Source organism: Artemia sp. Qi Xiang Cuo, chromosome 5 (genome assembly GCF_049724085.1).
Source record: "Artemia sp. Qi Xiang Cuo chromosome 5, ASM4972408v1, whole genome shotgun sequence".
NCBI classification, from domain to species: Eukaryota; Metazoa; Arthropoda; class Branchiopoda; order Anostraca; family Artemiidae; genus Artemia; species Artemia sp. Qi Xiang Cuo.
This window is the reverse complement of record NC_142798.1, coordinates 21,067,494-21,083,902: the sequence shown is the minus strand read 5'-3', so window position 1 is coordinate 21,083,902 and position 16,409 is coordinate 21,067,494. Positions and strand designations below refer to the sequence as shown.

General features: G+C 34.7%; 1 protein-coding gene across 1 annotated transcript in view; it reads right to left on the bottom strand.

The window, feature by feature from the left end:
* The window catches only part of LOC148951940 (ATP-binding cassette sub-family C member 1-like), a 171,813-nt gene that overhangs the window by 60,125 nt on the left and 95,279 nt on the right, over positions 1-16,409 (bottom strand). Inside the window, exons 18-19 of the mRNA XM_089089422.1 lie at positions 11,693-11,961; positions 8,456-8,690 (exon numbers count right to left, since the gene is read on the bottom strand). Of these exons, the coding sequence (XP_088945548.1) occupies positions 8,456-8,690; positions 11,693-11,961 (504 nt within the window). The remainder of the gene's footprint in view (positions 1-8,455; positions 8,691-11,692; positions 11,962-16,409) is intronic.

The following is a 16,409-nucleotide window of genomic DNA, read 5'->3' as shown; positions in this document are numbered from 1 at the left end:
GAATTTCCTTCTTTGAAATGCAAGAGTTGGAATATTTCAGTAATGTTTGGTTGTTGTTTACCTAGTCACAGTTACATTTTCTTGATTTTTCAAAGTTCATTTTGAATTTCTTTCGTTGAAATGCAAGAGTTGGAATATTTTAGTAGTGTTTGGTTGTGGTTTACCTTGTCACAGTTACATTTTCTTAATTTTTTAAAGTTCATTTTGAATTTCCTTCTTTGAAATGCAAGAGTTGGAATATTTCACTAATGTTTGGTAGTGGTTTACCTTGTCACAGTTACATTTTCTTAATTTTTCATAGTTCATTTTGAATTTCTTTCGTTGAAATGCAAGAGTTGGAATATTTCAGTAGTGTTTGGTAGTGGTTTACCTTGTCACACTTACATTCTCTTGATTTTTCAAAGTTCATTTTGAATTTCCTTCGTTGAAATGCAAGAGTTGGAATATTTCAGTTGTGTTTCGTTGTGGTTTACTTTGTCACAGTTACATTTTCTTGATTTTTCAAAGTTCATTTTGAATTTCTTTCGTTGAAATGCAAGAGTTGGAATATTTCAGTAGTGTTTGGTTGTGGTTTACCGTGTCACAGTTACATTTTCTTGATTTTTCAAAGTTCATTTTGAATTTCTTTCGTTGAAATGCAAGAGCTGGAATATTTCAGTAGAGTTTGGTTGTGGTTTACCGTGTCACAGTCACATTTTCCTGATTTTTCAAAGTTCATTTTGAATTTCTTTCATTGAAATGCAAGAGTTGGAATATTTCAGTAGTGTTTGGTTGTGGTTTACCTTGTCACAGTTACAATTTCTTGATTTTTCAAAGTTTATTTTGAATTTTTGTCATTGAAATGCAAGAGTCGTAATATTTCAGTAGTGTTTTGTTGTGGTTTACCTTGTCAGAGTTACATTCTCTCGATTTTTCAAAGTTCATTTTGAATTTCTTTTGTTGAAATGCAAGAGTTGGAATATTTCAGTAGTGTTTGGTTGTGGTTCACCTTGTCACAGTTACATTTTCTTGATTTTTCAAAGTTCATTTTGAACTTCTTTCGTTGAAATGCAAGAGTTGGAATATTTCAGTAGAGTTTGGTTGTGGTTTACCTTTGTCATGGTTACATTTTCTAAATTTTTCAAAGTTCATTTTGAATTTCTTTTGTTGAAATGCAAGAGTTGGAATATTTCAGTAGTGTTTGCTTGTGGTTTACCTTGTCACAGTTACACTTTCTTGATTTTTCAAAGTTCATCTGAATTTCTTTCCTTGAAATGCAAGAGTCGTAATATTTCAGTAGTGTTTGATTGTGGTTTACCTTTGTCATGGTTACATTCTCTCGATTTTTCAAAGTTCATTTTGAATTTCTTTCATTGAAATGCAAGAGTTGAAATATTTCAGTAGTGTTTGGTTGTGGTTTACCTTGTCACAGTTACATTTTCTTGATTTTTCAAAGTTCATTTTGAATTTCTTTCGTTGAAATGCAAGAGTTGGAATATTTCAGTAGTATTTGGTTGTGGTTTACATTGTCACAGTTACATTTTCTTAATTTTTCAAAGTTCATCTTGAATTTCTTTTGTTGAAATGCAAGAGTTGGAATATTTCAGAAGTGTTTGGTTGCGGTTTACCTTGTCACACTTACATTTTCATGATTTTTCAAAGATCTTTTTGAATTTCTTTCGTTGAAATGCAACAGCTGGAATATTTTAGTAGTGTTTGGTTGTGGTTTACCTAGTCACAGTTACATTTTCTTGATTTTTCAAAGTTCATTTTGAATTTCTTTATTTGAAATGCAAGAGTTGGAATATTTCAGTAGTGTTTGGATGTGGTTTACCATGTCACACTTACATTTTCTTGATTTTTCAAAGTTCATTTGAATTTCTTTCGTTGAAAAGCAAGAGTTGGAATATTTCAGTAGTGTTTGGTTGTGGCTTACCTTGTCACAGTTACACTTTCTTGATTTTTCAAAGTTCATTTTGAATTTCTTTTGTTGAAATGCAAGAGTTGGAATATTTCAGTAGTGTTTGCTAGTGGTTTACCTTGTCACAGTTAGATTTTCTTGATTTTTCAAAGTTCATCTGAATTTCTTTCCTTGAAATCCTCCCACCCCTCCAAACTCAAAATTTCTAGGAACGTATTTTCATCATATTTAAATATTTACCTACGTACGCATCACTTAGGTTAGATTAGATTAGAGACGGACAAAAAGTTAGGTGTATGGTTAGGTTAGGTTAGATTATGTTAGGTTAGGTTAATTTAGGTTAGACTAGGTTAGCCTACGTACGCGCGCGTAGAGGACCGGCCGGGTAGAGGACCTCACAACACTGTTCAATTGAAACTTGTGTATTATAACGACCACACTCAAAACCTCCTCCAAAATCTCTTCAAAAATCATATTTTATAATGTCTCTAAGTGTTTCGCCGAAATAATTCCATAAAATAGCTAAAACGGTTTCGCCAAAATTACCCCCAAACGGAATTTCAGCATGTTCCTTTTGTTTGGCATCTCTGCGCTAATGCATTTCAAATTATTTGGAAACCTTTTCGCGGGCTAAGATCAAAACATCTGCCTCGGAAACGATTCTCTTGTTAGAACTCCAAATTAATTCCCCTTTCGTGAATCAATTCTCTATAGAACAACAAATTATTTCCCCTTTCGTGTCAATCAATCAATCATGACATCATGTGTGATCTAAGTGTTTCTCGGTGACAATTCTCTTTGGAAATGCAAGGACATTAATTAACTTGACGTCATCTGTCAGACATTAATTAACTGTTTCCCGGGAACTCGTAACATTTGGCACGGAAACAAATACTATTTCCGGATCATAACATCTGCCTCGAATAACAATAACAACAACATCTGGCTCAAATAACAACAACAAATTCTATTTCAGGGTCATAACATCTGCCTCAAACAGGAAAGAAATGTCATTAACTTTGCTTCGAACGACAACAACATCTGGCTCGAACAACAATAACAGATACTATTTCCGGATCATAACATCTGGCTTGAACAACAACAACAACATTGACCTTGGCATTTGCATCGAGCAACAACAAGAAGGAAGTGTCATTAACTTTGCTTCGAACGACAACAACATCTGGCTCGAATAACAATAACAAATTCTATTTTTGGATCATAACATCTGCCTCTAACAGGAAAGAAATGTCATTAACTTTGCTTCGAACGACAACAACATCTGGCTCGAATAACAACAACAGATACTATTTTCGGATCATACCATCCGCCTCAAACAGGAAGGAATTGTCATTAACTTTGCTTCGAACGACAACAACATCTGGCTCGAATAACAACAACAAATTCTATTTTCGGATCATAACATCTGCCTCGAACAGGAAGGAAATGTCATTAACTGTTTCCCGGAACCTCATAACATCTGGCTCAAATAACAACAACAACATTGACCTTGACATTTGGCTCGGAAACAACATTGACATTCGCTGAGGGCGTGCCAAAAACACACCTGGAGAAAGAGGTCATTGACCGATTCTCCCTAATGACTCTATGCACATATATGGTGTTCTGACAGCATTAAACTAAATTGTAGGTGGCAGCAGGGGTGAGTCCTGGGACCTTCTGAGGCATCTCTACTATAACCAATACGGTGTTTGGTCATAGAATGGCTCATAATTTAACATGGTATTCACGTGATGGTAAGACAGCAAACCTTATTAATTATTTTATAGTAAACCGAAGACTGGCAGGATCAATACAAGATACTAAGGTATATAGGAGTGTCGTTATTGATGTTAAAAGTAAAGATCACCATCTAGTAGTGTCAAGGGTTAATTTAAAGCTGAAATATCGGAAGGGTAACTACCTCCTGGGAAGTTATGATGTTGGTAGACTTCAGGATGAGAATTTGAGAGAAACTTTCCAGGAACAGTTAAATACTAAACTTGACAGTTTAAGATTTGATAATGTGGAAGATACTTGGAATAATTTTAGAGAAATAATTTGTGAAGTTGCTGCAGCCAAGAATATTTGTGAAAAAGCTTTATGTTTAATAGAAAGGAGAAAGGACTTGTACAAGAACTATCTGAGTGACATCAGATCATATCAGATCATATGAAAACAAAAGGAATGTAAAGAAAGTGGAGAAAGCATTAAAATATGAACTAAGGAGGTGTGAAGTGGAGGCCATGGATAAGATTGCCGAGGATCAGGAAGATGCAGATATTGTATTGGCATGTTAACAAATTGAGAGGGAGTAGTCAATCCGGACTTGGCCCAGTTAAAGATAGGAATGGGGTCGCAACTAGCGATAAGGAAAAAACTAAAGAGAGACGGGCCGAACATTTTGAGAATTCGCTTAACCGAGATAGAGTTGCAGGAAAAAATACAGAGGAAAATGAAAAATTTTGTGATACTTTGGATGTGAAGGAAGATGTGAGGAATTAGCGACAGTACTAAAAGGATTAAAAAATGATAAGGCTCCAGATGCTGATAGGGTGGTAAATGTGTTTCTTAAATAAGATGGCCCGGAGGTTACAAATAAGTTACTGAATATTATGAATATGATTTTTGAAAAAGGGGAAGTACCTAGCGATTTTAGGAAAGCCTTAATTAAGCCACTTTATGAGAAAGGTGATGAAAGTGAGTGTGGTAATCATCAAGGCATTAGTCTGGTATCTGAAGGTAGTAAATTACTGAGTAATATGATACTTTTTAGACTGAGAGATGCCGTAGACAAAGTTTTAAGAGAGGAACAGTGTGGTTTTTAGAAAAGGTAGAGGATGTGTTGACCAAGTTTTCACTCTTAGGCTAATAATTGAGAAGTGCCTGAGTTTTCAAACACCTTTGGTCCTAAGTTTTATAGATTATGAGCAAGCGTTCGATTATGTTGATAGAAAAGCTTTAGTAAAGATTTTATCCCTGTATGGTATACAAGACAAATAAATTAAAGTGATTAGTGCTATGTACGAGAATAACACTGCTGCGGTTAAGGCAGGAAATGACTTTAGCAGCTGGTTTTGAATTAAATCAGGAGTTAAGCAGGGTTGTGTTCTATCCCCCTTTGTATATATTATTTTGATAGACCTTGTTTTAAGGAGCACAGGAAAGGCAATAGGAAACCACGGAATCAAATGGGGAGGAAAAAGTCTCCTGGACTTGGAAAATGCTGATGATTTAAGCATCCTAGATGAAAGTGTGAGCAAAATGAATGAACTTTTAGAGGTTTTGCGAGTTCAGGGTGCTAGAATAGGTTTGAAAATTAATGTTAAGAAAAATAAGTCAGTAAGGCTAGGAATAAGTGAAGATGAAAAGGTGACGTTTGGTAATGAAAAGATTGATCAAGTGGGCAGCTTCACTTACCTTGGTGGTATTATTAGTAAAGATGGTGGGAGCAGTCAAAATTTCAAAACTAGAATAGCCAAGGCTCCGGGTGGTTTTTCACAATTAAAAAAAGTCTGGAAGAATAGGAAGATAAGTCTGCAAACCAAGATTAGAATATTAGAAGCTACAGTGATGACATATGTCAAATATGGCTCTGAAGCATGGACGCTCCAAAAAGCGGATGAAGATTTACTAGATATTTTCCAGAGAAATTGCTTAAGGATTGTTCTGGGTACCCGGCTGACTGACCTTATTTCAAACATCCGGCTGTACGAAAAATGTGGCTCAATACCGATCTCTAGGACTATAATAAAAGAAGAGTTGAGATGGCTAGGGCACGTTGTGCAGATGGAGGATGACAAATTGCCGAAGATTGTTCTTTTCGGCCAACCATTTAGGGCTAAACGGACAGCAGGTCGTCCCCGTCTGGGGTGGGAGGACGTCATAAAGAAAGATTTAAAGGAAATGGGAACTTCGTGGGCGGGTGTAAAAAGGGAGGCTTTGAATAGATTGGGATGGAAGAGGAGCGTGCGTAGCTGTGTTGGCCTCAGGTGGCATGGTGTTACGGTGAGTTGTTAGTAGTAGTAGTAGTAGTAGTATTTGTTATTGGGAAGTATGTATAAGTTTTTGTATCGGAAAGGGGGGGGGCATTTTTTGCGGAGTTTTTTTCTATGGGAAACTTTTCCATGGGGAGGGAAATTTCCGGGGAGTGAACTGGACAGGGGAAATCACGCATGTAGTTATTAAGGGTAATTGTCAGGGGTAATTTTTCACCGGGATTGAATTGTCTAAAGAATTTTTCCGCAGGGAAGGGGAGTTTTCCGTGGAGATGGGGCCATATTTCCTGGCAATATTTAAAAAACGATCAGAAATTAAACAAAAAAAAACAATTTCTTTCAACTGAAAGTAAGGAGCAACGTTAAAACCTAAAACGAACAGAAATTATTACGTATATGAAGGGGTTTGCCCCCTCCCCAACACCTCGCTCCTTACGCTAAAGCTTAAATTTTGTCCCAATTGTTTAAGTGCAACTCCTGAATCATAAGGGTTTTTTGATCAGAACAATAAGAAGCTTTTTTAAAAGTATTTAAAAAATTTAGCTTAAAGAGCGAGATGTTGAGGAGGGGCACTTACCTTCATATACGTAGTAATTTCTGAAAATTTTAAGTTTTAATGCTGCTCCTTACCACCAGGTGAAAATTTTTTTTTATTTAATTCAAATTCAAATTGACCATAAATTACTAGTAAAGAAGAAATAAAACCCAAGACGAACAGAAATTAAATAAACAATCATCGCAAATAAACATACGGCAGGTAGTAACATAAATGAATAAATAAATCTTTAAACGAGTAAATTTTAAATTGGAACTACATACAAAACTTTGCCTACTACCCTCTTCCCAAACTGTTAATGTCTAAAGCCTATTGCGTCGTTGGTACTTTACTGAAAACGAATTAAACTACACATATTTTCTTTTGTACTTATTTCAATGTAAACATTGAAAATAAAAACACAAATAAATGTGAAATACAATCTTGAACTGATGAGCTTTCAAAGATTGATATAACTATTTATCAAGTATTCAGTTTAATTTTATTAGTTTTTTTTGTTAGCACTGTTCAAGACATAGTTTTCAGTTGCGTTGATTTAACATTGCATCTAATAGGCACACTAATTAGGATTATTCAGTAAGTTATTGTAATTAATTTCAATTATCTCTGTTGAATACGGAGACAGTATGAAAAAGCATAACGTGTCTTCAATGGAATTCGGTATTAAAGCTGGGACTTAAGCCATAATTTATTCAAAGGGGACAGGAAACCTTCGAAAAAATGTCACAAAGAGGTAGAAAATATAGAAAATACAGAAAATTACACGGAAAATCAACGCTTTCAGATTTAACGTCTGCTCCTGCCTGATGCCTTCCCCCCCCCCATTCCTTTGCACATGATTGGTAATTCAAACTCAAAGCGACCAGAAATTACTACTAAATGAAACCCAAAATGAAAAGAAATTAAATAAATAATCATAGCAAACAAACATGCAACAGGTACTAATATAAATGAATAAATAAATCTTAAGACGAGTAAAACTTAAATTGAGAATTCAAATCAAGCTTTAAGCAAACAAAAATCACTACGAATAAGAGTTTGGCTACTGTCCCTTTCCACCTTCCCTAGCTGTAAAAGTCTAAAGCCTACTACTACTGAAAATGAATTATATTACAATGAATTATAATAAAATCTTGAGTTATTGAGTTTTTAACAATTGATATTATATATATCAAACCTTCAGTTTGATTTTATTAGTTCTTTCTAGGACTGGTCAAGACATAAATAGTTTTCAATAAAAGGCAAATGACGCAGTAGGCCTTAGACTTTTACAATTAATGGAGGGGGAAGGGGGCATCAGACAAACGCTTATTTATATTAATTTGTGTTCGTTTAAAGTTTGATTCGAACACTCAATTTAAGTTTTACTCGTTTTAAGATTTATTTGTTCATTTATTTTATTACCTGTGTTATGATTGTTTGCTATTATTGACTATTTAATTTATGCTCGTTTTGGACATCAGACAAACGCTTATTTATATTAATTTGTGTTCGTTTAAAGTTTGATTCGAACACTCAATTTAAGTTTTACTCGTTTTAAGATTTATTTGTTCATTTATTTTATTACCTGTGTTATGATTGTTTGCTATTATTGACTATTTAATTTATGCTCGTTTTGGGTTTCATTTATTCTTCAATAGTAATTTCTGGTCGCTTTGAGTTTGAATTATTATAATAATTTATTTCTACTGGTCTTAAGTTTAAGATGACTCTTTGCTTTTCTTTTAAAAACTTCTTTTTCGGAAAGTTTTTTTTTTACTTAATAATGGAAAATAAGCGTAGTGCCCTAGCACGTACGGTACTCACAAAGTTTTTCTTAGAATAGTTGTATCTAATGGGTTACATTTGTCACAACAGCAAATAAGGCCCGTCATATGAAAGTTACACACACAAAAATAACATATAGATGACGACACCTTTTGGGGCAAATATATAAACCCTCTTGTCCCCCTTTCCGAAGGTGTTTCCTACTACCTTATTCCAATATCAAGTTTCAGTTACCTTGTCCAAAACCCAACGCTCCATAGATTCCCAGAAAAAGATTAGTTTCAGCAGGTTCCATTGGAATTTCTTGGTCCGGATTTTCAGGGTCAATCTCGTACGAATTTGACCAGGCAGAGAGCCAAATTCCTGCCCCAACTGAACATACTTGGTAAATGGCAAAAAGTGAAAATACAGTAAGAGTAAGCCATATGCCAATTGACTTCATATAATGGATGTACACTGCCATTTTGACCTGTGAAGGCAAAATAAGAAACTACAACGAAATCTGCATAAAACTGATGGTTGACTAAAGTTCGGAAACATGATTCTGTGGCACTTAAAAAGAAAGAAAGGACATGGGGGGAGGGAGAGTTAGGCTTTACTAAAAATAATATGTATAAAGTAGGATTAATTAAGAATTCTGAAAGCATATTCAAATGAAAATTGTGAGGTAGCAACTGTTCAACGACTTGAAGTTTAAGCTCCATTTATTTCAATAAATAATCAATAACAAAGACAATATCTCTAAGGGCTTAATGGTCCGTTAATTGGGAAACAATTTACAATAAATAATTAATAATAAAACAGGGCATATCCATACTAAACTACACCTGACTTTAAATCGATAAGGAAAAAGAAATCAACTCACAGACAGTTCCGACAAATACGGCGATCTTCCCATCACCAGTCCGTCGAAAACAAAATAAAATTTTGCTTTCAAAATTTAGAAATATTGTTTGAAATATCATTTCCAAACAATATTTAAAAAAAAGCCTCCAAAGATTCAATTTTTAAACTAACGCATAGCTGCGCTCACTGTTACTAACATTTTAAGAACCTTTTTCAAGTTGACAAAATCAAGCCTAAAGAAAAGAACTAGTTTTAAAAAAAGCATTTCGGGAGCTTATCTAAAGCATACAAGAAAAACAAAGCCCTAAATGTATTAAATGCACAAAGGAAGGAAAATGTGTATGGTGAAATATTGTGCCTGACTTAAAAGTTAGTCGGACGGACACCCCTAGCCAAGAGTTCAAGCTCGTGCTAATCAACCCTTTGTCCTAGGAAAACAGATTTTATTAAGCTTAGGTTCCATGCACACAGATAGAGCACTGTTCTAACTTAAGCGAAGGCCTGAGTATCGGTCTATTCATAAGAGAGCCAAAGTATATGAAGTTTGTAAGAAATAGGGCTTTAAGAATTTGTATTGACCAGCTTCAGTTTCAACAAATCAGATTGGTGAGCACCAGGTAAGCAACCTGAGTTAAATGTGAAAGTATACTTTAAAATATATATGAATCTCAAGCAATGCACTTCATTTCTTGTTTCTTTTCTTCTATTCCTTCTACTTGTATTTAGAATCATTAAATATGTTTATCTAGCTTTTATAGATAATATACTTTTGATTTGCAGGAGTGAAAAGGGGCTGCGTGTTATTTTTTTCATGGGTGATCGTACCGAACCAACGATCCTAGAAGATTGGGAGAGGGCCCAAACAAATGGGAATGAAAATTTTAAGCGCGCTTTTTCAGTAACTAAAAATATCGGAAAGCAACTAGCCCCCTCCCATATCACTTTAACCCCAAAGAGATTCAATAAAAATTTTAAGACATCTATTTGATTCAGCATAGATGAAAGGTCTAATAATTACGCCTTTTGGGATGGCACAACCCCCAAAACCTTGGGAAAGTGCTGTAAGGTGCGTAATTTGCCGATTGTTCACATAAAGAATTTGTTATTGGAAAATATAAAAAATTGGGGATCTTCTGCAGAGAGGGGGGGGGATGCCGAGAACTTTACGAGGAGAGGAGGGGTTCCGGGGAAAATTTTCCAATGGAATTTTTACAAGGGGAGAGGAAAGGGGGTTTCCTGGCATGATTTGAAAAAAGGTCAGAAATTAAATAAAAAGAAATAAATTTTTCAAAAAGTAAGGAACAGCATTATAACTTAAAACAAACAGAAATAATTCCATATAATGAGGGGGGCTATCCCTTCATTAACGCTCACTCTTTACTTTGAAGTTGGACTTTTTGTCACAATTCTTTAACAGACTGCGCAAACACAACAATCGATGAATTTGAATGAAAAGTATTTCTAAAGAATTTTAAGACCATAGCATAAAGAGGGAGGGTAAAGGAAAGGACAGGCCCCTCATATACAAAACAATTTCTGTTCGTTTCAAGTTTTAATGTTGCTCTTTACTTTCAATTAAAAAAAACTTATTTTCTTATTTAACACGAGTACTTACAAAATTGCTTCCAGTACTTAGACACAGTGCCACATTGGCGAGAGGATGTCATAATGAAATCGTTTTATTCAACCCCTTTCTAATACATTTGGTACATTTCAAATTTTTAACTTAATAATCTGCATCCGAACTAATTCAAATTGAAAATCCACAACATCACGGAAATTTATTGTTAACACGTAAAGGTAGCACCAACAAGGGTATAGATAATTCATAAACAATAGAAATTCTTTTACTCTTAGGAATTATTACAGCTTTTTATTTTGACAGGATATTTTTTAACTATGATTTGGAGTAAAAAAAAATAATAGCAGCAATATAGTTATATTTCCAAGACTACAGTCTATGTTCGTAACTGAAGATGGAATAGCAGATTTGGCAAAACTGTGTCTTAAACACTAATTTCAGAACTTTCCCATTATTTGGACACCTCTAAAAAGTCAAGTTTGGTTAATGCTTACAGTGAAATGGGTGAGACAGATATCAACCCGGTACTAAAACAGTTGTTACAGTGGAATTGAGTGTAACGGGTGATCTAATATGAGTGTTAAAATTAAAATGTGGGATTTGCCAAAGACAGAAAAAGAGGCAGTTGAATTTTTACAGGATAAGGGGTTATTGCCCAAGACAAAAGAGTGTGAAAACGGATACACAATGAAAATGGATAAACCATTATAACTGGATATATGTCTCTGGTTTAATATACATATTAAACGTATTTAATATTTGCAATGCTTTGCACCACCACCCCCACCCCTAATGTGCAAATATATAGCTCAAATTGGTTTATAAACTATTATATATTCATTCTATTTTGTTTTATTGCATTAGCATTAACCAAACTTGACTTTTTAGAGGTGTCCACAAAATGGTAAAGTACCCTAATTTCTTAAAAGAAATAGAGGAGAAAGTTTAAAATTTTCATATATCTGATTAAGATTCTACACATGATATAATAGATATAATACTTTGCGGCACATTATATTGACCAAAGAAAATGCACTACTTACTGATCCTGTCTCTGACTTTTCGGCTTCTATAAGCCTCTCCCCTTTATTTGGTTCCGGCCTCTTTTCGATTTTTGATGACCTTACTGACCCGTTTCTGCTGAAGTTTCCTCCCTTGCGAGAGACTGAACCAGAAATTGAACCGTTTTTAAGACTATGATCAGATAAATGACTTTGACTCTCAGAGAGAGTGGAACGCTGGCGCAGTACATGCTGCTTTAATACCTCAGCTCCCAGATTTTCTTCAAGTTTCTTACGAATTTCAATGACATCTATAATTGGGAAACGTATATAAATGCGAGTATTTATGTAAACGAATATATTATCGAGCTGAAAGAAAGGGGTACATCCCGTACTTTTCAAACAGTTCGTGGTAAGGAGCTAGAAGTAAATCTTCTTTTACACTACGCTCTTAGTTTTTAATTTCTATTAGTGGTTAAGTTACTTTTCGTTACGTACAGCTTTTCACTCTTTTAAATACAAGTCCTTTCGCACCAATCTGACGTAAATATCCATAAAACCATCATTGTCATCATCTAGAATAATCATAAGCAAACTAAAAATGTGGAATAGAGATTCAAGACTCAAAGTTCTGATTAATGCATTTCTAGGGAAAATTTATTGATTTATTTTTGAAATTTCATAATTAGTCATCCGAAAATTCTATTCTGCTGCGGCTATATTGACTTCTCCGTGGTGTAGAATAAGGATATGCAACATAATGGTACCTGAATATGTACGCAGTCTATACAAAATACGTGGTTAATATAGACAATTGTTTTGATATATCATTTGATTGATTTGATTCATTTGAGGGGGACGCCCGAAGTCTCAAAACACAAAATTTTATGCTCAAATTTGTAGGTTTCAGATAAATATAAATTGAAGGTTGATGGAGGGGTGTGAAAATTTAATCTATAAAATCCCTTCATTTCGATGAGTATTTTTGGGCCAAGCCTGTCATATGGGTGCTCTAAGGTGATAGCTCCCCTCTAAATACAGCAGTATTTCAGTTGTAACATAAAAGAATCCATTCCTGAGCCTAACTTCACCAAAAAAAGGGGGGAACATATGAGCCAAAAAGTTTCCCCGGGAAAGTTGAAAAGGCTTCCAGGAGCTTTTATTTCTACCAAGATCTAAACGAGAATATTCATCATTTTCCTATTTTTATATATTTCTTCAATATATCTTTGTTTTCGGTGGGGGCCAAACCCGAGGGAGAGAGTTTTAATTTAGAAAACACCCTAAGAACCACTGCTCAAACACGGTGGTAAATAGAAAGTGATTAAAATTATTTTTCATAGTGCCTCAAGATTGGACAGTTGTTGATATTTAATTGCTTTAACCACTTCAATTTTCAGTTTGTGCTTTAGAATTCAATTGGAAGATAAAAAAGACTTGTAATCACCCATGAGATACATTTTCGCACTCTTAGTTGCTGCAAGGTCTAGTGCAAAGAGCACTGGTTAAGGAGGTTGCAGCCCCGTCATATACGAAAAAATTCCTGTTCATTTTAAGTTTTAATGTAGCTCTATACTTTCATTCCCCTGTGGTAGCAGAGTATATTGATGCTCTGATTGGTAATATGGGGCCTAGGGATCAATCCCCAATACAGCACGTCTGGTGAAAAAGCTTGCTACTTGTCCCTGTAAAAGAACATCCAGCAACTAAAACGTTGATTCGACACACTATGCGCCAGCAATGGCTCTGGAGGATCTTTATCGTATCCCATTCTATCCTTACTTTAATTAAATAAAAAAAACAAGTTTTTTAACAGAAAGTAAGGAGCAACATAAAAACTTAAAACGAACAGAAATTATCCCGTATATGAAGGGGGCTGCTTGCTCTTCAGTACCCCGCTCTTTATGCTAAATTTTTTCGTACTTCTGAAAAAAGCTTTTCATTGTTCCAATTAAACAAACCTAGTGTTTCAGAAGTCGTTTTTCAACAATTAGGAGAAAGTTTAAACTTTAGCGTAAAGAACGAGGTGTTGAGGAGGAGGCAACCCCCTTCATATACGAAATAATTTCTGTTCTTTTTAAGCTTTAATCCCACTCCTTACTGTCTGTTAAAAAAACTTGTTTTTTTATTTAATTTCTGAACGGTTTTGAGTTAATGCAGGTTCTGAAATTAGCTAACCGTATATAAATAATCAAAACAAAATTTGCATATTAATTTTACTTTTTTATGGCTAAATGACTTTCTCAAAATTTTGATCATACGAATTTGAGAAAAAGGTGGGGGAGGGTACCTAGTTGCCCTTCAATTTTTTTGGGTTCCTTAAAAAGGGCACTAGAACTTTTAATTTTATTTACGAATGTTTTTATTAGTGATAAATATACATAAATTATGATTTTTCTCCCAATTCTTTAAGAACGACTTCTGAAACACTTTCTTCGTTGAATTGGAACAATGAGAAGCTTTTTTCATTATAATGCTGAATCAGCATTATAAGCCCATTCTTTTGATATATTTATTGACATCAAAATTCCGTTTTTTAAAGTTTCAATTACTATTGAGCCGTATCTCTTGTTTTATTATTATTATTTTTTTTTGGTTCTCCCCCTAGTCAATACCTCACTCTTTACGCTAAAGTTCGAATTTTGTTCGAATCACAATCTCCGGAATCACAAAGGCCGTTTAATTAGAATAGATAGATCTTTTGAAAGTACTAAAAAAACTTTACCGTAAAGAGCGAGGCAATGACTAGGGGGCAAGCCCCCTCATATACGTAATAATTTCTGTTCGTTTTATGTTTTAATGTCACTCCTTAATTTCAGTTGAAACAACTTGTTTTTTCTTATTTAATTTCTGATCGTTTTTCAAATAATGTTGGAAAATCCGGCACCCCCTTCATAAAAATGTCCCTTCCCCAAGAAAACATCCTCTATGGAAAAATCCTCCCACTTAACTCGACCCCCCACCCCGCCACCAGAAAAAAATCCCTCCTGAAAGCGTCTGTATACTTCCCAATAACCAATACTATATGTAAACAATGGGCAAAGTTCATAGCTTGAAGCCCTTCCCCCGGATACTGTGGGGGATGAAGTCATTCTCAAAGACATATTTATTAAATTTTCGACTATGGTGAACAAACTGGCTATCTCAAAATTTTGATTGGGTGACTTCGGGAAAAAAATGAGCGTGGGAGGGGGTCAAGCTGCCCTCAAATTTTTTTGGTCACTTAAAAGGGGCAATAGAACTTTTAATTTCCGTTCGAATTTGCCCTCTCACAATAGTCTAGGACCACTGGATCGATACGATCACCCCTGGAAAAAAAACAATAAACACGCATCCGTTATCTTTCTTCTGGCAAAAAGGAGCTTGAAACATCTACAGTAGGGTTTTCTGTTACGCTGAATCTGATGGTTTGATTTTCATTAAGATTCTTATCACTTTTATGGGGGTGTTTCCCTCTTTTTTCGAAAATAAGGCAAATTTGCTCAGGCTCGTAGCTTCTGATGGGTATGACTAAACTTGATGAAACTTATATATTTGAAGTCAGCATAAAACTGCGATTCTTCTGATGTAGCTATTGGTGTCGAAACTCCGTTTTTTAACGTTTCGGTTACTACTGAGCCGGGTCGTTCCTTACTTACAGTTCGTTACCACGAACTGTTTGATTTGAAAAAAAAATGTTTTTGTGTTTTATTTAGTCTAGAAAATGAATTTAGCGTAAAGAACGAGGTGTTGAGGAGGAAGCAACCCCCTTCATATACGTAATAATTTCTGTTCGTTTTAAGTTTTAATCTCGCTCCTTACTGTCTGTTAAAAAAAAACTTATTTTTTTATTTAATTTCTGAACGTTTTTGAATTAAGGCAGGTTCTGAAATTAGCTAACTGTATATGAATAATTAAAACGAAATTAGCATATTAATTTTGCTTTTTTGTGGCTAAATGACTTTCTGAAAATTTTGATCGTACGAATTTGAAAAAAAGGGGGGGGGAGGGTACCTAGTTGCCCTCCAATTTTTTGGGTTCCTTAAAAAGGGCACCAGAACTTTTAATTTTATTTACGAAAATTTTCATTAGTAATAAATATACATAACTTATGATTTTTCTCCAAATTCTTTAAGAACAACTTCAGACACACTTTCTTCGTTTAATTGGAACAATGAGAAGCTTTTTTCATTATAATGCTGAATCAGCATTATAAGCCCATTCTTTTGATATATGTTTATTGACATCAAAATTCCATTTTTTCAAATTACAATTGTTATTGAGCCGTATCGCTTGTTTTATTATTGTTTTTTTATTACGTATATTTTATTACGTATATGGGGGGGTTCGCCCCCTAGTCAATACCTCACTCTTTACGCTAAAGTTCAAATTTTGTTCGAATCACAATCCCCGGAATCACAAAGGCCGTTTAATTAGAATAGATAGCTCTTTTGAAAGTACTCAACAAACTTTAGCGTAAAGAGCGAAGTATTGACTAGGGGACAAACCCCCTCATATACGTAATAATTTCTGTTCGTTTTAAGTTTTAACGTTGCTCCTTACTTTCAGTTGAATAAACTTGTGTTTTCCTTATTTAATTTCTGATCGTTTTTTAAATAATGTTGGGAAACCCGGCGTCCCCTTCATAAAAATGTCCCTTCCTCCACGAAAACATGCTCCATGGAAAGATCCTCCCATATCACCTTCTCCTCTGACCCCCCCCCCCCCCCTCTCCACCAGACAAAAATCCCTCCTGAAAACGTCTGCATACATCCCAACA